At 33.7% G+C, this 22,690-nt stretch overlaps 2 protein-coding genes across 10 annotated transcripts in view; one reads left to right on the top strand and one right to left on the bottom strand.

Annotated features, from left to right (window-relative positions):
* s-cup (spermiogenesis-related protein stanley-cup) overlaps nt 1-17,749 on the top strand; it is a 45,869-nt gene extending 28,120 nt beyond the window's left edge. For both annotated transcript variants that reach the window (XM_074178124.1, XM_074178125.1), the window contains 2 exons: nt 10,046-10,193; nt 16,419-17,749. In XM_074178124.1, coding sequence (XP_074034225.1) covers nt 10,046-10,193; nt 16,419-16,589 — 319 coding nt within the window. In that variant the 3' untranslated portion in view covers nt 16,590-17,749. The remainder of the gene's footprint in view (nt 1-10,045; nt 10,194-16,418) is intronic.
* The window catches only part of Fdl (fused lobes), a 245,990-nt gene that overhangs the window by 112,430 nt on the left and 110,870 nt on the right, over nt 1-22,690 (bottom strand). The window lies entirely within an intron of this gene.

Raw genomic sequence — 22,690 nt, 5'->3', positions numbered from 1 at the left:
GTTCATCAATCTACCGCCTTCCAGAAAAATCGATTTGGTATTAATTCTGACATAACTCATTTTCAAGGTATTTTTACGGTTCTGTCAGTGATTTATTCGTAAATGTTGGACTATGTGATACTTTTGTTGAGTTTTGTGAGGTAAAATTTGGGAAAACGCGCCGTTCTGTTGAAATAATTGAACCACGTTTACCAAATAATTACTGAGGAATCGAAATTCAAAATCATTTTTCTTAGTACTTGTTTATTTTTGATATTCGTGGATTACGTATTCTATCGATTTTTCTCTTGAACTATCACCATAAAGCTGAAATGCAAAAATATAAATATTTTTATCGTTTATTCGAAATGTAACAGTATTTCCGCGTTTATATTTTCGCACTTAACTTTTCTCCGCATTATTTTCCTGATAATTACCTCGATTATCAAATAGGTCTGATAGCCTAATTTCGAAAGACTTAGTGCAGAGCGCCTGATTTAATCGGGTTAATGGCGCCTGATCGATTTCGATAACTGAATACGAAAGTAGATAAGTGGAATGGAAAATTCCAATCTTACGAATTATCTCATTCTTGATTAGCGTCAACTGTTTCAATGTGGTTATTCGACTGACACGAAGTTATATTTAACATTTTTTACTTCCGGCAAATTCAAGTTTTCATTTATTTTTTATGTAAGAACTGTGGAGAGCGAAATAGTATATTGAAGTATAGGTGAGTATTTGGGTCTTTGAAGCATGCGCGATTTCTCAAGCAAGTCAAGTTTTGTATTAGCACGCTTCAAAATCATCATGTATTATTACTACAAAAATGGAAATAAGAATGTGACATCAAGAGATCAGGAGAAACAGATATTAATGTGTAATCTGTGATGAGAATAATTTGTTATCACCACAGTTGTTACTGGTTGTACCTACATTGAGTATCTATTTAAATACTGAAGCAGAATCGTGGTTAATACCGCAAAAATCTAAAGAATAATGTTTATAAAAAAAATACAAGTTCGTCAAATGGATGGAAGTAATTTTGCCGCTAAAACAAGAGATTATCGTCTCTTGTATCGTCTTGTCTTATCTAGAACGAGAAGATGTGAATTGTGCGATTTACTCTTAGATGAAATCAGGATAGAAGGAAGCATGTTGTTATATAGTTTCCTTAAGGTATAATGAGGCGGAATGCACCAACGCCGACGCTTGTCGGGTTGTTGATGTTACCATGATAACTCAAAACACGTTTTTAAAAGTTAGGTTTAGACACGCTGAGGCGTATTTCAAATAATAAAATTAGTTCCCAAAAACGACTTTGAAACTATTCGAGAAAAATAAACTCCGTTTAAATTTGAACTACCTACATTCATATTTCAATCAATGAGGAGTAGTGTTTCGTTGACAAACATTATAGGTTGATGATTATTACCTTGGAATGCCTTTTTTTATTATAATTTGCTTATAATAAAATAATGATCAACTACATTCATCCCATAAGTAGGTAGGATTTGTATATGCATTAACATTTTTGAAGGGTTATAAATTAATAAGGAATTTTATGCTTGTTAATATCCTATAATAGAAAATAAGGAAAAAATGCAAGCTATCGATGGCAGTTCAACAAAGGAAATTTAAATATATTGATAGAGTATGCCGTTTTTGAGAATCAACTGAGAATGAATTAACTATTTATCCAGAACTTATAAGAATATGAAAAATTGGAGCTTATTTTTTCACTAAATTTTTTAAGTGATGACAATGATACATACTTTTGTGATGTTATTTCGGAAAACACAAAATATTACATGCCTTGAGTTCTTTCCACCAGGACAAAAAGCCCCTATTAATCGTTTTCCTTGCACCTCAATTTGCCATTTTCAAATATTTCGTATCTTTAATAATACACACATCGGAAAAGTCTAGGAATATTTTTAAAAATGGCAATAATTTTTTTTTAGATCGCTTTAGGGAAAAAAAAGTTGACGGGTGATTATTAAACGAATGTGACTTACAACAAAATTTATTAAATGGTCAAAAATACTGAGTGCGCATATAAGCAAAACTAAAAAAAATATGGCTCTTCTTTGGCACCCCGAAAAAAAATCATAATACAAAAAAAAATTGGAATCAGTACAAAGTATGGCCTCCACGCTGGTTTATTACAGCCTTACATCTATCGTGCATCGACAAAATGAGATTGTCAATGTCTTGTTGAGGTACATTTGCCCATTCAGCGATTAAAAGCTCTCTCAATTGAAACGTTGTGTGAATGTTCCCCATATGCGGAGTAATTCTCCGTTGAAGCATGTCCCATACATGCTCGATGGGATTCAGGTCCGGTGATTGTGCTGGCCATGGCAATACATCAACTCCTTCGTTTGTGAGCCAGTCAGTCACTAGACGCGCGACATGTGGACGAGCATTATCGTGCATTAGGTGGAAGTTTTCACCAACAGCACCAGCAAACGGACGGACGATAGGTAGAAGAATGATGTCGAGGTACTGTCGAACTGTGAGGGAGCGATTTGGAAAAACGAGATCGGTTCTGCCGCCGATCATGATTCCGCCCCATAGCATTACTGTACCACCTCTGTATGTGTGGACTTCCTGGACGTGTCTCAAACGTTCATTATTTCCAGGTCGTCTCCACAGTCTTACTCGACGAGAATCTGGATGAAATCCAAATCTGGATTCGTCTGTAAACAAAACTGTGGCCCAATCATTTGCATCCCAGTTTTGATGTTCTTGACACCCCTCTAATCTTTTACCGCGATTGCCTCTTGACAAAGGTGGACATCTAAGTGGCCTTCTGTTGTGGAGATCTGCTTCATGAAGTCGATTTCTGACAGTATCACGACCAATGGTTACCTGGTGCGTCTGCTGCAACACGTTAACCAACTCAGGTGCTGTGATTGTCGGTTGTCTTCTTGCGGTTAAGACCAAAAATCGGTCTTGAACTGCAGTTGTAGCGCGTCCTCGCCCTGGATGTTGTTCGGCTGGACTGCCAGTTTCACGGAAACTTCGCCACAATCGACTGATAACACTTTGGGAGACCCCCAAATGAAGAGCTACATCATTTTGTCGCATGCCACCTTGAAGAAGCCCTACAGCTCTATTCATCTCAGCCAATGGTAAGTGATGGCGTTCCATGTTAAAGCACAATATTTCCAGTTTAATTGCTGAGCAAGAACTGCATAGAATGTACAAACTCGACACTTTCAGATTATTCATTTTAGCCGAAAACCTACAGTTTGTAAAAAACTTGATAAAAGATTAGTTACCGTTTTTGCAGGCTTTGTTCAACCCATAGAAATCTATAGGGTGGTCGAGTGTACCAATTTAATCGAAATTAAACGACCTCCTGCATTTATTTTCATGATATTTAGTATGTTATAAAAATATCCCTAGACTTTTCCGATGTGTTATGTGAATCCTTAAGCCTCTCGAGCACAAAAGTTTGAGATTTCCTGACAAATTCATCATTTTCTGAAAGAAGTTCTTTGATGTCATAGAGCAGTAGGGTCACTATAAAGATTAAAAAAAATGAAATATTTTGATCGATTTCGAAAATATTCGAAGTAAGGGAAATATTGGAAATACGATTTACAAACTTTTGTGGAATGATGAATCACAGAAAAAATAGTTATCACTGTTTTCAAGTATACCTATGTATGTCAAAAAAAACAGACTTTCATTAATGAATTTTGGGTTTTAAGAACGGAAAAGTATTGTTTTCCGAAAAGTCAATCAGTAAAAAACTATATACTGAAGAAAGGAAAATCGAAACTTTCTATGTTTTTTACCACTTTTATTTGTGAATAACGTTACTGCAGTTTCGTCCTGTAAGGACATTTTCAAATTTATACATTAAACTAACAATGGTTCATTACATTAGCCCTCATATACCACCCCTGTAGGTACTAATAGAGGTACTTGGCTTGATTGAGTATCTGAATTTACAGTTTACAATGCGGATGTGCCAATCTGAAAACCGGTGAGTAAACTAAATCGATTTGATCATGTAACAGGTTGTACCCGAAATGTTTATGTCATCTACATTGCGGGTGTATGTCATAAACATTTCGGGTTTCTGTTGCGGGTGCAACCTGTTAAATGATCAAATCGATTTAGTTTACTCACCGGCACTACCGGTTTTCAAATTGGCACATCCGCATTGTAAACTGTAAATTCAGGTACTCAATCAAGCGAAGTACCTCTATTAGTACCTACAGGGGTGATATATAAGGGCTAATGTAATGAACCATTGTTAGTTAAATGTATAAGTTTGAAAATGTCCTCATAGAACGAAACTGCAGTAACGTTAGTTACAAATAAAAGTGGTAAAAAACATAGAAAGTTTCAATTCTCTTTTCTTCATTATGATTTCCTACCACGTAGTAACTAACGGCTACATCCATCAATTTATTTATAAGTATATACTTTTTTCAATTTCGTGACAAAATTTTTGAATACGCTGATAGGCTATGAACTAATAGGTTTATATTTTCCAGTGAATTTTCGGAGTGAACTTTCCAGATTGACCTTTATTACACTTCAGAAAATTTACTATTGTTTAGTTTTCAGATTGTGAAACATTGTATAGTGAAAAAACCGTAAGAATTATTGAGTCCTTCAAAGAAAAATGTCTTTCAAAGAATATATGGAAAATACTTTCTACATAAGACTTTTTGGTGAAAATAAAATGACATCAATATTTTTTGGTGCAGTTTCGTTATTCAAATATCAACAATATAATTGTTTAAAAATCTGTTTAAAATCTGTTTTTCCGTTAATCAGCTGTACTACCTATATACTTCATATTGAATCATTTGTACGTCATAGATGACGTCAGAAGTGGTTACAGTGACACCAAGGCACAACTACATGGAAACGATGCCCTGTTGTATTTAACTTATGTTTATTCATTTATCAGAGGTGAAGATTTTATATTTGTATCTTTGTGTTATTTTTCGCATGTGTTGTACAAATGAAACTTGCTTATTTAAAGGAATCTTCCTCACAGTACAACTGTCTGCAAAATGCCCCAACAGTTGCGATATTAATTATAACCTGAAATCTAACGATTTTTAGCGTGTTCCACAAACAAGCATATCCACAGTTAGTATAATTTTTCCCTAAAAATTGATGATCATAATATCATTTCAAAAAAACCACATAACTGAATAATGTGGAACGATCCATCAAAATATAAGTTGAATTATGCAGAGCGTTCCAACGAAAACTTGATCTCCCCTGTAAGTCAGACACAGACGTGTAATCGGAAATTTCAAAGAACACGTCAATTTTCATTTCAAGTGGGAATAATTTTTATATGGAAGTCATACCAGAAACTTCACTCACCTGCGGTGAGCAACTACCCTTCCTATTTTTTTCAATGGCATGGGGGTCGAGTGAAGCATCATTTGAAAGGTCTTTTGACCCTCTATTACTTCTGTATTTTTTTCCAAATTGGTTCAATCGTTATTGAGATGTCCGGAGTAAGCAATCGGCATTCCCGAACAATTCTTTGTCGCAGCGCAGGTCTTCAAGATCTGCTTAGTAGAGTACAATTTCGACTTTGGACGTTCGTCCAAATACTGTCTCACCCGAACATCAAAAAGTGAGGGTGAAGCATCCTGCTAGAATGTTATTTCATTTTCTACTAAATTGTAATTTTTTTTTGAATTTGTGTAATCACAGGATCTACACAGTCTTCTAGTAATAGATTCAAGTATGTGTCTCCATTGAGATTACCTTCAATGAAGAATGGTCCAACAATATGATAACCAAGAATGCCGACCCAGACATTCAATTTTTGTGGAATTTGTTAATGTGTTTCCATCACCAAATGAGGATTCACATCGCTGAAATAACGATAATTATGTCTATTCACTTCACCATTCAACATGAAAAAACTTTCGTATGTGAAACATGTATTGTATAATAGGTTTGGGATATTGGTCAATTTCTCGCTGAACACCTCACAAAACTGAAATCGACGATCAGGATCATCTTCGTTTGATTCCTGAACTAGCCTCATTTTGAAAGAATGGAACTTGTAGGCTTTCAAAATCCGAAAAACACTAGTAGCTGATACACCAGACGCTCTACCTACTTGTCTGATAGATTGTCGATTATCCATTTGAACATGTCCTAATACTGCAACTTCAACTCCGTCATTTCTCACAAGACGAGATACTTCATGTTTTCTGTTGTAAACAGAACGTGAAGTTTGAAACTTTTTAACGTATTGATGGTTCACGTTGTGGTCTGGATGATTCGTATTATAAATTCTTGCAGCAGCTTTAACACATTCATTATTTCGATAATAGGTTACAACAATTTCTATTCTTTCTTCAGTAGAATAAACGATGTTGGAACTGTTGAAACACAGTGAACAATAAAGTTATGACAGTGGCCAACTATCTATTTTTTGTTCTGCGACAACTAGATTCAACAAAAACTACCAGTGCAGAAAAAACTAACAGTGTCGTCCATTTCAAAACGTCAACTACTAATTAAATAAACTACACAAATATAGAAGACCTGCGACAGAGAATTGTTCGGGAATGCCGATTTCTGACTGCGGACATCTTCACTAATGTAAGAAACTCTTTGGAAAGTAGACTGTATGTTACCAGATGGAGGTCATTTTGAACACTTTATCCGTTGATTGTGTTGCCATTGATATTACTTTTGTTGATTTCCTCAATAAAATGAGCGACAACGAATTTTTTGTTTTTTGTTAAATAAAACGTTCAACATTCAATTTCTCAATAACGAATAAACCAGAGGTAATAGAGGGACAAAATACCTTTCAAATGATGTATCACTCGACCCCCCTATGTCATTGAAAAAAAATAGGGAGGGTAGTTGCTGACCGCAGGAGGGTGAAGTTTCGGGTGTGATTTCCATATCAGTCCCCCTAGAAATGAAAATTGATATGTTCTTTGAAATTTTTGATAACACGTCCGTTTCTGATTTACAGATTGGGTCAAGTTTCCGTTGGAACGCCCTGTATATTTTTCTTACAGATACTCAGAGTATACAGAGTATACTTTCAGTATTGTTCAGTGAGAAAATATAAGATTGGCTACAAAAAGACTATTGTTTCTATAATTAATATGCTTTCGAAACAGCAAATACATTTTCAATCGTCTGGTCTGTTTCCGAAAATCTTTTGAAAGAACAGAGATTGCAAAAAATCAGAAAGCTTTTCAAAAAAAAAAAGAAAACCTAGAAGACATTGCATTCATTTTAATGATCACTACTCAACTCTAGTCCACTGAGCCATGCGAAGTGTAATATTCCATCCCATAATGATGTTTGCTAACTGATATGTCTGCAAAATGGAAAATCATCCGTTATTCATGTTTCGCATATTCCGCGTGTTAAGCTGTCACAGTATATGACTGTGAATCTATTGTCAGTTACTAAATCGTAAACTCCACCAATGTTTCACGATGAAAGTGGATGTCACATCACCGAACATTCAATAAAATTATTTATGGCAAACTTATGGCATCTACTGAGGGAGTGTGAGGCATGTTTCATCTCGATATAAACTTCTATTTCTTACATTCTGCAGTAGCAGTAAACTCAAACTATGATGGGCTCTAGCACCGACGGAGCTGAATACAAATTATGAAACCATAAAAACTGTGAGCCATATATCCGCAAATGTAATGAATTCAACCTGGAAATCCAATAAAATAATTCAACGTACATGAATAGGAATCGATCCACTCGTTTAGAATATATGGACTTTTCAAATGTGTTTTCCAAAAAATGTATGAAAATTAATCGATTATATAATAATCTGAATTTTGTAGACAAATTTATTCGGAATTGAGTTATTGCTTCAAAATAGATTAAGTCTGGTGAAGTGTTTGAAAAATGTTTAATAAACCTTCGAATTCAGTAATTTTGGAGAAGGATATGGTTGAGCGTCTTTTATAAGGTAATGAATGTGAAAATTGGTTGTGGAGGTTTTCAACCAACGGTATTCTGATAAGAATTTTTCTGGAAAAATTTGGGGCAAAATTTCGCGAAACTACATCAGTTCAAAATGGAAAGAGGGTGGAGATACGGTACTAAATAATAAAACTACAGATACAGTAGATTGGTATGAATTTTAATAGATAGTACGCTAAGTACAAGAAAATTCAGTCACAGTGACGAGTGTGAGTCATGCAATTGGATGACGAATATTAAAAAAGAACAAGTTTCATCCTTATAAAATTTGGTCCATCATTGAAAGCGGTATATTTCCAGGGAAGATTAGTTTTTGGGAAAACAGTTTTTTGGCTTTCACTTGGAGAAAAAAATGCGGGAATCCACCAAAAGAAGAAAGAAAGGAATTGAGTTCAAATCAAACTCTTCACAGAACAGTTATTTTCAGATACAAACTGGAAGAAAAAGCTCTCCCGATAAGACTACTGTCACATGAACACTGAATTACAAAAAAAAATTATTTCGAAAAACTTACTTTCATAAAAAAAAGTTTATCATGCGAAAATCACTTTTTCCTGTTCAGTCGGTATTCCGTATTATGAAATGTTATGTTATGAAACATTCATGAAATGCGTATCTATTCAAAACCCACATCGTGGTGTTTCATTACATAAATAATAGTTGACATAACTAAATGCCTATTTCACCTGATATTTAAAATGACATAAAAATGTTTATTCTGAACCACCATTTATCATATTATTATGTTTGTTGTGATGATATTTGAATTTTTATCACTTTCAAAGAAGTGCAATCAATCATCGGTATAGTTTCCCAGACGGAAATATGGAACACATACAGTGTGTAAAAGCCAAATGGATTAAATTCATTATTTCGGTTACTGTACATATTTGAAAAAATCCCGAAACACGTCGAATGCAAATTATAATTTGACATTCTTCAACGCAAAAATGCCACCCCTACCTTCAACCCCTTTCGAGTGATGGGTTCAAACCCCAGTTTTTAAATGAGAAGTATAAGTTTGTGATATATCGTTTGAAAGGTCTCTTCATTCTCTATTCAAAAATGTTATCGATTTCGAATTTACTACAACAATTAAGATAAAATGAATTAAAATCATGTGGTTACCGAAATTCGATAAAATACACTCAAAAACTGAAATGTAATGCAAAACGTAATGAAAGGTAGAATATGAAAAAGAACTATGTATGTTAACGAAGTAGATGTTCAAAATGTTCACCAAGAATGTCTTGGCAACATCCTAATCTCAAATAAAACTGTCTTCTAACATTATTTTACATATCAGGCGTCACCGACCTAAAAGCAAGCGTTATTCGTTCTTTTGAGTCATTCAAATCTGAAGGTTTAGTTTTGTACACATTGCTCTTTACATATCCCCATAAAAAATCTAATGATGAAAGATCAGGTGATCGCGCTGGCCATTCAATCGATCCTCGTCTCCGTATCCACCGATTGGGAAAAGTTGTATTGAGGTATTGCCGGACATTAACATTTTGAGGGTATTGCGTGTGTTCTTCTCTCATCCAGTGAGGATTTTCCGTTGACCAGTAGCGGCAATTTTGCCCATTCACATGATCGTTAAGAGACAAAGTATACTCATCAGAAAACATAACGTCTTCTAATTGGATGATATTGTTATCCAACATGTCCATCATTTGCCTACAAAAATAAGTTCTTCTACCAAAATCATCTTCCATGAGCTACTGAGTAGGTATTATTTTATAGGGATGCATTTTATTTTATTTTATTTTAATATGTTTACCATCGATGTATGACTAACATTGAATGTAGTGGGTGCCTCTCTACTTTATGTATGTGGGATTTCCTCAAACTCAAGCATCACACCTAATTTGAGTTCATCACTCATAGCATTGGCAGCTGCTCTTTTTATCTGCAACACATGACCAAGCTCGCGAAACTGCTTCTCTATTTTGCTTATTGTTCCTTGATATATATATATATATATATATATATATATATATATATATATATATATATATATATATATATATATATATTCATTCTTGCGATTAACCTCAGTACAATTTTTTTTCCTATTTTTCAGGGCAATGATCAGCGGAATTCTACTGGTGTTATTCATTTTGTGTTACTGTTGTAACAAAACCAACAGAAAGTCGCCTTCTCATCTGGATACTTACTGGAGAGATCCAGGATTATCAATGGAAATATATACTGTGGAATCTGCACAAAATGTGAGTTTGCATATCATGGCAGAAATTTAGAAAACAGTAACTTTAGAGAAATATGAACATCATGGTAACATAAGGGCGATGACATCCCTTCTTTATAAATACGTCATCTATGGGATCGACAGAGAACTCAATCCTTGAACATCAAAGATGAACGAGGTTTCTTAAAGCGGTCAGATGTACAGAGTGGGCCAAATTGGACACTTTTGAAAGGAAACTTCAAAGGTCAAATTTTATGACAACTCAATGGTAAAAACCGTATATCAATATCTATAATTGTTTCTGAGTAACAGCATATTTTTAAAATTGTGCATTTTCAAAAAGTTGCTGTTACGTTTTTCTTGTGAAAAATTTCTTGTTTCTATGAAAATATTTTCAGAACACTTTTGTACGTATTCAATGGTGTGAAAAACTTTTTTTCAAATAAAATATTAATAATTATTGTTTTAATTTATACATGATTATTTAAATAAAATCAACTAGTGGTAATTAGACGAAAGTGTTTTTATTCATTTCGAATAAATAAATAATTAATTATTGATGGAAAACAATTTTTTCCAATAAGACATCCTGTAGTTTGTCATAAAATTGGAACCTCAGACACAACCATCAGTTTTCAACTTTCTAGTTCAAAAACAAGAGTTTCCCTTTGAAAGTGTCCAATTTAGCCCACTCGGTACAGTCATGTTTCGATATTGACCGCTGTCTTTCACTGCAGCTTTCACTACAAGGAACAACGGATTTATAATTCAACATCAGACAGCGCTACGCCATAGATCTCGTCAGTAATGCTAGGCTGAACCACAAATGCATTGCTGGACTCAACTGTCCTTGAAGAACGAGCATTTGAATGAATAAATGTTCAAGCTGACCTTCATTAACCATTATACACAACTCATTTTCATTACCCAACATTTATTAGCTTCAATAATTTTATTTCGTAACGGATTGAGGCTTTGGTTTTCAAGTCTACCTGCCTAACCTGCCAACTTGCCGTCCAGAAAACTTTTCATTCAAGAATTGGCAAAGGGGTGATATATTTGTGAAAGTGTCCCTTCCTGAACAAATATCAATTCATTTTCTCTGAGGATGTTGTCTTTTTTTAGTATTTCAGTTATCCTGGAGAGGATATCATGGTACAAAAGTTGAAAAAAATGTCAACCATTCATATCACCGGCAATAAAGGCCCAATAATACGATCCCACAAGATACCAGCCCACACATTGATTTTCTCGAAGTTGTTGCGTATATGGTTCATGGTTTTCCCAAAATGTATATATATAACTTTTGGAATCATATTTAGTCAACCGTAAACAGTTTGTTCAATACAATGGTTACAAATCGGAAGTGTATACGGCAACCAGCGGTGTACCACAGGGATCTAATTTAGGGCCACTGTTGTTCTTGCTTTACATAAATGACCTGTGTACATCTCTCGAATGCAAGAGGCTTATGTTCGCCGATGATTTAAAATTATATACGTCCGTCATTTCTTTAAATGATTGCAGTTATTTGCAGATCCAGTTGAATATTTTTCATAGGTGGTAGATAATGTAGAACTGCAGCGTACTGACGAGATAAAAGATCTGGGAATTTATTTTGATGCGCAGCTCACCTTTAACATACACGTTAGTCGTACAGTAAATGCAGCATATCGTGCATACGGCTTTATTGTAAGAAATTGTAGAAATTTCACAAATTTGTCTGCTCTAACAAAAATGTATTTCTGTTTTGTCCGATCAAAACTAGAATATGGATCTCTAATATGGAACCCCATATATGGACAATATATTTCTATCGTGGAGAAGGCACAAAATAAAAATTTGAAATTTTTGAGGTTTAAAATTGATGGAGTATACCCACCTAGAGGCCAAAACTATGTTTCTTTATTACAAAGATTTGACTTTATATCCTTAGAAAAACGCAGGGCGCAGGCTTCCTTAATATTTCTGTTCAATCTTTTGAACAATAAAATTGATTCCTGTGAATTATTATCTTACATCAACATATTCGTACCCCGGCAAATATCTCGAAAAAGCTGCACTTTTATGTGTAAACGGGCGCAAACTAACCTTATGCTTAAGGCACCAATCTATGTAATGTGCACGAACTATAACAAAATTTGTGAATATTGTGATATTTTTTCCTGTTCTTTAATCGAATTAAAAAATAAGTCTAGAGCGTATATCGTATGATAACGCTGAGATCTCTATGTATTAGTGCTAGGAGTATACTTAATATATATTGTCATCTTAAATTGCTCTGTATATGGTTGTTACTGTTGGGCAATAAATGCTTTATTATTATTATGAAACAGATGAAGATCAATGTCGTTCCAGTATCGAAATTAATGTCTATTCATTTCATCATTCGATAAAACAAGCATTAATCTGAAAACAAAAAGTACATAACATTTCTATTTCAATGTCTGTTTGAATGTGATTGATGAAATATTTCATGATGAATTTCATTAGTTCGCCATTATCTAACATTATATAAAATGATGTAAAATCCCTGAAAGAACCAATACAAATGAAAAATTAAAAAGCATAGCTCAAAGTAACAAATATATCAGGCAAAAAACCCTAAAAAAATTACAGTGAAATAGAATACAAGTAAAAATAGAACAATTAAACAAAAAATTAAAAATTGAGAGATTCCAAGCCAAGTTACTTCACGACGAAGTCACCTTCGTTTAGTTCATGCATCATTTTCATCACGAAGGGTATGTCTTTGAGTTGTTTGAAACTTCTGAGAACAGTACCTTTTGAGAAGATTTTCAAACTAATACAATACAATATTGTACAATACAATAAGATATTATATTAGTATGAAAATGTCCTTATAGGACGAAACTGCACTAACGTTAATTACGAATAAAAGTGGTGAAAAAACATAGAAAGTAAATGTCGCTATTTTTCGGGTTTGAAGCCCGTGGATTTTTGGAATTTCTTCTTGACGTTTCGCTGGCACGAGTGGCTAACTTCATCAGAGGTTTATGTTTACACATCCTGAGTTAATACCTTCAAAAACTTGATACCGTATGTTTTTGAATTTGTATTACCTCCCGTAACAGTCAGCTATTCCCTGTTTTCAAACATAATCCTGTGGCTCCCCTAACTGAGCACGTGTTATGCCACAGCCGACTTGTCCGTTATAGTTTGCAGTTTCTTTTATGGTCCTTCAACCTTGTTTCAATGGATCTTTTGGTGGTTCCGATGTATACTTTTCCACAATTGCACGGTATGTGATAAACTCCTGCTGCTGATAATGGGTCTCTTATGTCTTTAGCTTTACTGAAGCTTTCGGCTGTTGTCACTTCCTAGTGGGTTTAAAACCCATTTTATTGTTGTGTTTTGCCAAAAGGTTTCAAATTCTGTCCGTGACAGATAATTTCAACAGAAAAGAAGACGAATATGGATTCCCATCTAAGAAGTTTAAGAATGAAAAATAGTATGACGGGTAGTAGAAAAAGGTCAACGGATGTTATTAACCATTTATCTAATCCAGGTCCAGGTATTATTAGATCGGACTACCTGAATCAACATAATCACGTTTTACGAAATTTACCTAAGGCAGGTACAGGTATTAGAACATCAAACTACCTTCGAGTCAACATAAATACGCATTACGCAGCCGTAATATCGGAGATATTATCAAGATGTATAAACCTCTGAAGAAGCTAGCTACGCGCGCCAGTGAAATGTCAGGAAGAAATTCCAAAAATTTACGTCCTTCAAACCCGAAAAATAGTAACACTGAAAACCTTGGCCGCGAAAGCCTCAACCATTTTGTCAAAAGTTTAATTTCTCATTTATCATAATCAATCATTACTGTCTTGGAGGTGGGTAATCATTGTTATCAAAATATATATGATAGAATTCCATGTCTTTCAGAATCGACATGATTATCTTATAGTATGGTTTCTTGTAGAAAGGTCATGTCTAAATAGTGCTTGGTATCTGATTGCGAATGTATTCTCATAATATGAGGAATTATCTTCATTAGCAGCAACGTTGAATACATGTGACAAGGCTAATACTTTACGCCCAGTTTTAAAAAATGCAACTGATATTTTCTGATAACGATTCTTTGTATAGTGTTGAGTGGTTTCGAAGTTGACTCACATGCAGAAGCCTAATTGCATAATCGATTTTTGACGTGATAGGATCTGTGTATAATAAAATCAAGAGTATGCTTGTCACATCCTCATATTTTTATTAGAAAGCGTTTGTTGCACGATAAAACCAAACTGAGGATGTGTATTTCCAGTAGATCTTTAATCAAAAATCATTTTCAATAATCTTAGAGGTAGTTCTTTTTCGCCAGAAACAGTTGGAGTTGTGGTAATTGTTGCTGACTGAATAATTGAAAATTATGGTATTGATTTTTGCCACAGAAACTTCAAAACCTGATTCTAGAGACCAGTTTTTCCAAGTGTTCCGAAATATTTGAACATAAGTACTTGCATAGTTAATCGATATTTGTGACTATTCAGGAAAATAGCAATTAAACCCCACTTTCGAGGAGTAAGTTTTCAGTTATGGTTCTGATGATTTATACTACGTCTCACACCTTCAAAAAAAATTATATTTGAATTCTACAGGCATACTGGTTTCCATTATAAAAAAAATTGAAACTGATAAGAAACAATTTTAATTAATATGTCCACAATCGCCTTGCCTTATCTGAAAGTTTAATTACATTAAAAAAAATGCATCAACCCAACTTACATTTCGAATGTCACGAAGTTAACCTTTCAGGAAGTTCAGTTGAAGTTTGGATCTTGAAAGTTACTCTCTCAAACAACATTTCAACTAGAATACTTCAAAGTTTCTGAGAGGACATTTGAATTATTCAAAGAGGAAACGAATATCTAAATGATAAGTACGGTTTGCCTATATGAACCAGTTGTTACGGAGCGAGGTCGTCTGAAAAATGTGAAACAAAAACTAGCTAGATATTTTTTAGGGTTTGTTTCAAAATTAGACAGCGATCATTTCCCTTTATGGAGATTTTTTCTTGTCATCGGTAGGTTCCTCTATTGACTTCGATAATTGGTATTTGAATTCATCAGAATCTTATCGACATTAATTCATTACCATGACGGAAAAATTCGAAAACCTATTAAGGATTGATCGACCTGTCCAATATCTTTCAGTTATACGTTTATGAAACATTTTGTTTCATTTGTTGGATGAAACAGTCGTTTCGTGAGGCAATGAAAATATCGTCTACATAAAGAACAATTAGTATCTGACAGAATTCTGTTCTAATACCAATGACGACGTCAAGTCTGTTAGTCTATTTTACAATCTGTTTTTCCGTTAATCAGTTGTCGCCCCATTACGAACGACAACCACCAAAAATCCAAATTTGTGCGATCTGAGAATTAAGGATATCTTATATTCCAAAGTGCGATTCCTAGGCTACGAAGTTTCATTTTAAAAGGTACAATTCGAACCTCTAGCGTAGAATAAACCTGAAATAAGTGATTTTCCCAATCACTTTACGATCAAGAAAAATCATCTTCATCTCCATTTTGTGAAGAAAACAAATTATTTTGACCTGAGATGAAAATAAATTGATGAATGGTTCAAACAATAATTGAAATGTCAATAACTTTCAAGAAATAAAATTTAATTAAGAATCTGAAACAATGAAAATAAAAATAATATGAAGATGAATAATAAAAAAGTGAAAAAAAATTAAAATACGGTAAAAATTATCCACTCACTCATCTGCATATTTAGATTTCGTTATTTTTTGAATTTCTAGTTATTCATTCATTGGGAACGTATCAATAGATTTGAAATTTATGGGAAAAAACCATTAAATAATAATCAGGATAAGTTTCTGAAAAGAGAAAATTATGAAAAAAAAACATAAGCGAAGAATTTTTGATTCAAAAATATAACTACGCTAATTTGTGAAAAAAATCAAATTATTATGACCTGAAATGAAAATTAACCAATCAATGGGTTGAACAATTAGTGAAATGTCAAATGCAAAATATGAAAATTAACAGCAAATAAATAAAATGAAATAAAAATAAAATTATGAAAATAAATGAGTGAAAAATGCAAAAAAATAATTCATCCGAATATTCCGTGCTCGGCATTTTTAGTATTTTCAACATATATTTCATTATTTTTTATTTTCTTCAATGAAACGAAAGTCCGAATCTAGAAATAGTGTCAACCACATTAAAACAATTTTTTTTTTCAGTGGTTGGTGTCAGAAGATTTATCTAGTGACATCCAACGTCCCCCCACCCCTGGACCTCCGCCGGCTTACGAAGTAGTAGTGCCTCCAAATAAAATAGAACCCACTAAAGAAGACGAGACTGGTCTTCCGAGTTATGAGTCAGCGGTGAAACATCTGAAAGGTTGGAACTGATTCAATAAGTGAATCTAACTATAATAGCAAATAGTGACAGTGAACAAATGTGATAATACATTAGACGAAGCAATTTCAAAAATATTCTAATGCAGTGTATAGATACTTATCTGCTACAGTGCCTATGAGACTCAATGTATGATAGAGATTTTTATACTTTACGAAAATGATGTGACGTCAGGATCAGTACATAATTAATTAAATTATGATTGAATCGATTATACAGAGTGATCCATGAAAAACATGACTCAATGCATTCCAGGATAGGAAAAAACTTTTTGGTCGAATCTGAAAACAAGTGTTGTTCTGACGGAATTAACTTTTGAACACTCTGAGGGGAATACTATTGGAGTTTTATCCCAACACCAAACCGTTATTTTCAACATCTCGACACGTGTTTCAATCACCAAGTGATCTTTTTCAAGAGGAAGATTAAACGTTTCATCTTTCTCTTGATGAGAGTAGGATAGCCCCCAATATTACATATAGCTCATCCATGGAGAAAATTTGAATTTTTTTTGCGACCCATACACGTTAGTTTCGTATACAGTATGTTGCATAATCTCATCGGGAAAGAAGAGTTTGAAAAAATCCACTGTAGCTTTAGCTGAGCATGTGCCACGAAAAGGGTTTTTTGGTTGAGCTGCTCTTTGGCTTGAAAAAACATCGAATTCTCTCAATGGAATTTACTTGACTAATATAGTATCAGAAGTAAAATTAACTCTTTTTACATTTTCCATACTTATGTTGTTGGTATTTTCAAGCCCTATTTTTCGAAAAGAATTCGTCACTTGACCCTCCAATACTTTTTGCATTAAAAGTTCAGCTCTTCTCCAGAAAATATTGCCAACAAATTCTTTTCCGCCTTGTAATGCTTTGCGGTCTGTTTTCGGTGGACTACCCGGTATTGTATATAATCGAAAGACCAAGCACTATATTATTTCAATAGAACAAAGACAATCTATAAATGTTTTTATCATTCATATCATTACTGAGAATTGTGAGCATTAGAGATTAGAGGTGTGGAAAATATGTTTTGTGTGTCAGAAAACTTAAAGAAATGTATTATAAAATGTATTATTTATGTTGCTGTGTCTTGTTTTAATTGACCATATATGCAGGAAATGGATAATGATGTAGTAAGTGTTAAATAAAACCGCTTGGTCAAACAAACGATGTTTTCATTGAAACTTTTCATTCTAAAATGTGAAATGAATTTGATTTGATTGTAAACTATAAACATCAAACATCCGAATCAGTTTCACAATGAATTAAAAAAAACTAGATGAACTTTGAAATAAAGACAAATTTCTGCCGGATAATTTTTTTTTCTGATGACATGTTATGATATGATTAAGATATGATATCAAACAATCGATTTCATCAAAATTATGAAATTTGAATATTTTGTTCGGAACGGTAGAGCGGAAGATTCGAAAAACTGAAAAAAGTCGAAGTGACAGTGGAGAGTTGAAATTTTGAAAAAAGGTATGTTCTAGGATTTCCAAAAAAAATGTAAAATTGGACAAAAAACAATTCCATATGTTGAGAACTTCATGTTTGACTTCATGCACTAAAAGGAAAAAAATTAACGCTTGTAACTAGCACATTCACGTGAAATAATTACCTCATTTGCATAATATTAGAATTGCATCTGCATAATTGCATCAACTGCATGTAGTTTGATCTTTGACCCTTGTCAAACTAGGACCCTCTCCTTTCCTCATTCAACTCTCTAACTTTCTACCAAAACCAGTTTGGATAACGTTTACTCGTATATCTTCGATCCCCAAACTTACAACCTCTTTCGTCAATGGGCTCTACCTCGAGATATTTACCCAGCTCCGGTTTCACAGATCATAGTCTACAACCCTGTCATTTGTCAATGACAAACAATAACCAAAGCGCATTGACATAATTTTCAATTTAATCTAACAGGGTCTGTTCCGAAAAAAATCAAATTTTGTTGCTGGATAATTGAGTCATGAACTTGGTCAAATTTCATTGCATATTTACAACCACTCTAGCCTGATTCACGACCAAAAAGTGTGAATAGATTGTTTCAAAAGTGAAAAATGGAAAAGATACTTCCCATGTTTTTGTACCACTTCCCATGTTTTGGTAACTAATGTTACTGCAGTACCGTCCTACAAGGACATTTTCAAATTAATAACATAGAAAGTTTAATTTCTCATTTTTCATGATGATTTCTCACCACGTAATCCATCAGTTTGTCTTGAAACTTTCGTCCGTTTCTATGAGTGTACTTCAAACTGTAATATCTCTGTGAATATTTACTTGAAGATATCTTAGTAGATTGGCGAGAGATCTGGGGAGTATGGTGAGTGAGGGGGAACTTCAATAGTCAACTCGTTTAATTTTCGAATGGTAATATGTGAAACATTCGGACAGGCGTTGTCGTGAAGCATGATTGGACCTCTTCTGTTGACCAGTATCAAGCAAAGAAGAACAGACCTCGAAACGTAACAATTTCTGTCGATCGTCCAAATCGTGGGGCATCCACTTTTCGAACTTTTCTTTCCAATACGTTATCAACCAACAAAAACCGCACTTTGGGGCTCATTTTCGTGACTGAAACCTCCCGAACGAAATTTCGCAAACCAACGTCGAACAGTGCGTTCATTAACATCATGATTTCGGGATTTTACGGCAGTGCTTTGGTTCAATTCGAATTCGCAGAGAAAAATAGGCCGAAACACATGACATTAAAACGAACAAAACTTTCGAAACAATTTAATAATCATTGGTTTCGGTTCGAATAAGTTATAACACAGAAAAATCTCGAGTGAAATCCATTACAGAAATCAAAATACCATCCACACTTCCTTTGGAACATTTCTAATGATTTTTTGTAGGCTTAGGATATAACCTGTTTAGTTACTGGCAATTCCGTGAAGGCATTTTGACAAGGGTTTCGCTGCATCATCAAACAAAGACTGATACTTTGATAATTAATATTGTATTGAAAATATTATCTCCAGAAATGTTCTGTATGACAATGTTGATAACATGTATTTCCAATTTAACTATCCCTACTGAGAATAAAATATACTCGATCATCATCTATGAATATGTAGAAGTAAATAGCGATTACCTATAAAAGTCCAAACTGATGCAGGAGGGTATTCATGTAATATATTTTCAATTATGTCACCAAGTGCTATATATGCAAGTAGTAGTGATATAGAGTAGGTGTTGTTAATTTTCATTTTTGGTTTGAGCTGATTGATATCTATATATCTAAGTAAGGACTAAAATATTTTAGATCAGTGCAACTCGCCTCGCATATTGGCCATTTTGTCGTGCATCTCGACCAGCGGCAGAGAAGAAACAGTTGTTTGTATGCAAGGCGAGTTATGCTTACACATAACTACTTGTGTATACAATGTACAAGATGTGGAGGACCGGCATAGGAAATCCGGAACCGCAATGAATACAAATTCTGTTAAATCAGGAAAAAGTTGCCCGTTTCAGAGCTTCTTTAAATAAATTTTCAAAATTCACTAAATTTATTGAACCGTTGTTCTCGCCAAAATGGCTAACATATACCAGGTCTTTGTTTTACCTGGTCCATATAGAAAAGTGAAATTGGTGATTGGTTTCCGAAGACAAAACGTCGGATTGAAAATGTAAATGTCATCTTGTACAGCTAGTTCTTCAATATCTTGAATAACGTCAGAAATTTACTAAATCGGCAAATTTCGATTCTTTTCGAACATCTCCGTGATTTGTAAAATTTGAAAAACTATACTTCTTGGGGTATTTGAATTTCAGGTTGGCAGTAAATCGTATGTTTTCGGATACCATCAGCAATTTTAAATGAATATTTCATTTTATACTATAAGTTCTGAATAAAATGACCGGTAAAAAAAGTTTTTAAAATATTTCGATTCATGGAAAATTGACAGTGGATATAAATTTGGAATGCTATTTAGGAATAATCAGTTATGGATTATTTAAATGACAAAAACGTTATGAAAAATTGAAAATTAGGATTTTTCACTGAATGAATATTTGTCTATTTCAATATACGATAATACAAGTACCTACATAATATTTGTTTCTAATTTTTAACATATTTGTGAAATTTTCTAAAAGAACGTTTTCGAAATTTTTTGCAAGTTCTCTAGCGATTTATTATTATGTCGTACTTTTTACCGTCTTCATTGAATATGCGATAACATACATTTAGTACTCTGTAAAACATGCATTTTCATAGTTTTTCACAGATAATTTTTATTGTTTTCTCAATCTTAACAAAAAATGTCATACCGTTCTAAATAAAATATTTTTTGAAATATTGGTTTGAAAAATAGAAATCAGTTAGTAAAGAGTTGAAGAAAAAATGTTTCAACAACTCTTAATCATAATATTGTGTAACAAGCCAAATGCTTTTTTTAAATCAGTAACTCTTTTTTATATTTCTCCAAACAATCGTTTATAGTGTCAGTGATAAGTTAATAGTGTCGGATAAGTTAATTAAAGACACTAATTTGTAACGAAGAAACAAATTACTGTAACCTTGAAGTCGCAATCTGATGAATAATATTCGTTAAGAAAAGTATCACCTACCAATGTGATTTGCATGGGTTGGATTGAAATCTGTGTTTACGTTCATTAAATATAATTTATCTGCATATCTTGAAAGTCTTCAGGAGACTTTCGGGAGTTACAAAACAAGGTAACTTTTAACTTATGATTCCTAGCACAGACATGTCTAATAATTGGATTTAGTATCTTGACGAATCATTTATTTCAAAATCATAAAAAACGAACTTGATAATGTAAAAAAATGACTGGTCCTGGTCAGTGTAATGTTGATTTATGTTTCCATGTAATCAGCAAGGCGGTAATTTAACTAGTAAAAACCTGTCGAAAATTCCAGTTCCACAGTTTTACATCTCTTCATTTTCTTCTAAGGGTGTAAGTGGAACTAAACACGTCCATTATCGTTTCGCTTAATCCTGTTGTGATATATAATGATGTAGATGTATATGTAATTTAAAATAATAATACCATTTCTGTGGTGAAGGCCTACTTCTCACTTTTCCTAATTTTACACAGAAAAGTTTATAGTGAGACATGAAGAGAAAGAAAAATAATTAGTTCAATAGTGGAGATCATTACTGTTCTCATTATATGAACTAAAGTGGAACAACTCGAGAAGGCCGGATTATTTCGCAAGAGAAATACTTTCGTATTTCAAAAATATAATGATAGTACTCAGTGAATAAATAATGGTTGTCTGATTCATATTTGACACATAAACGTGGTGGAAAAATATACTGAGTGACAACGAAATCCTTGAGTACGGCGTCATTTAATAGTTTGTAAAGATATTAATTGTGAGGTACGGAGAACGGTTCATTGATGCCCATATTTTTTATCGAAAATATACCAACAGACCTCGAAAGGTTATCGATAAATTTACATTTTTTGGCGAAAAAAATATTGAAGTTTTAGAAAAATAAAATAGACATTTATCTAGAAAAATTTTCAGGTCAAATGGTATTCGTAAAATTTATTCTCAGCTGATTGCGTCGATATAAGAACAAAATACTAATTCCCAAAAGGAACTTCAACTGAAGATCAGATTAGATTGTCGGGGAGCTAGCCCATGGTCTGATTCACTGCGACCTTTTCAGATCTGTTGTGATGCTCCTTGGTTGTTAGAGCTCATTGTCTAGCTTGATATTTTTGATGAGACTCCACAGCCTTGATACTGACTCCTTCATATAGCTGGCAGCCTCTTGTTTCTTTTTCTCGCATCTTTCGTGTCTCAGCCTTGCCATCACTTCGCATTCACAAAGCAAATGCAATGCGTTTTATTCCTCTTCTTGACAGAACCTGCATTGGGTTTCTTCTGTCAGACCCATGTTGCTCATATGTTTTCTGAGTTGGATATGCCCAGTTAGTAGACCCACCACTACCTTCACAACCTTACGGTTGTGGTTTAGCATGTCTTTCGTGAATCTGGGCGATCGTTTCTTTATGAACTCTTTCGCCTGCCTCATTCCTGGAAGCTTATTCCACCAATCTATTGATTCGGCTTGCATACATGAATTTTTGGATATCTTTCT

Source organism: Leptinotarsa decemlineata, unplaced genomic scaffold, assembly GCF_025532065.1.
Source record: "Leptinotarsa decemlineata unplaced genomic scaffold, Ldec_3_MD MMD2_tig00003348_RagTag_RagTag, whole genome shotgun sequence".
NCBI classification, from domain to species: Eukaryota; Metazoa; Arthropoda; class Insecta; order Coleoptera; family Chrysomelidae; genus Leptinotarsa; species Leptinotarsa decemlineata.
Note: the sequence above shows the minus strand (reverse complement) of the source record. Positions and strands in the feature narration are given on the sequence as shown.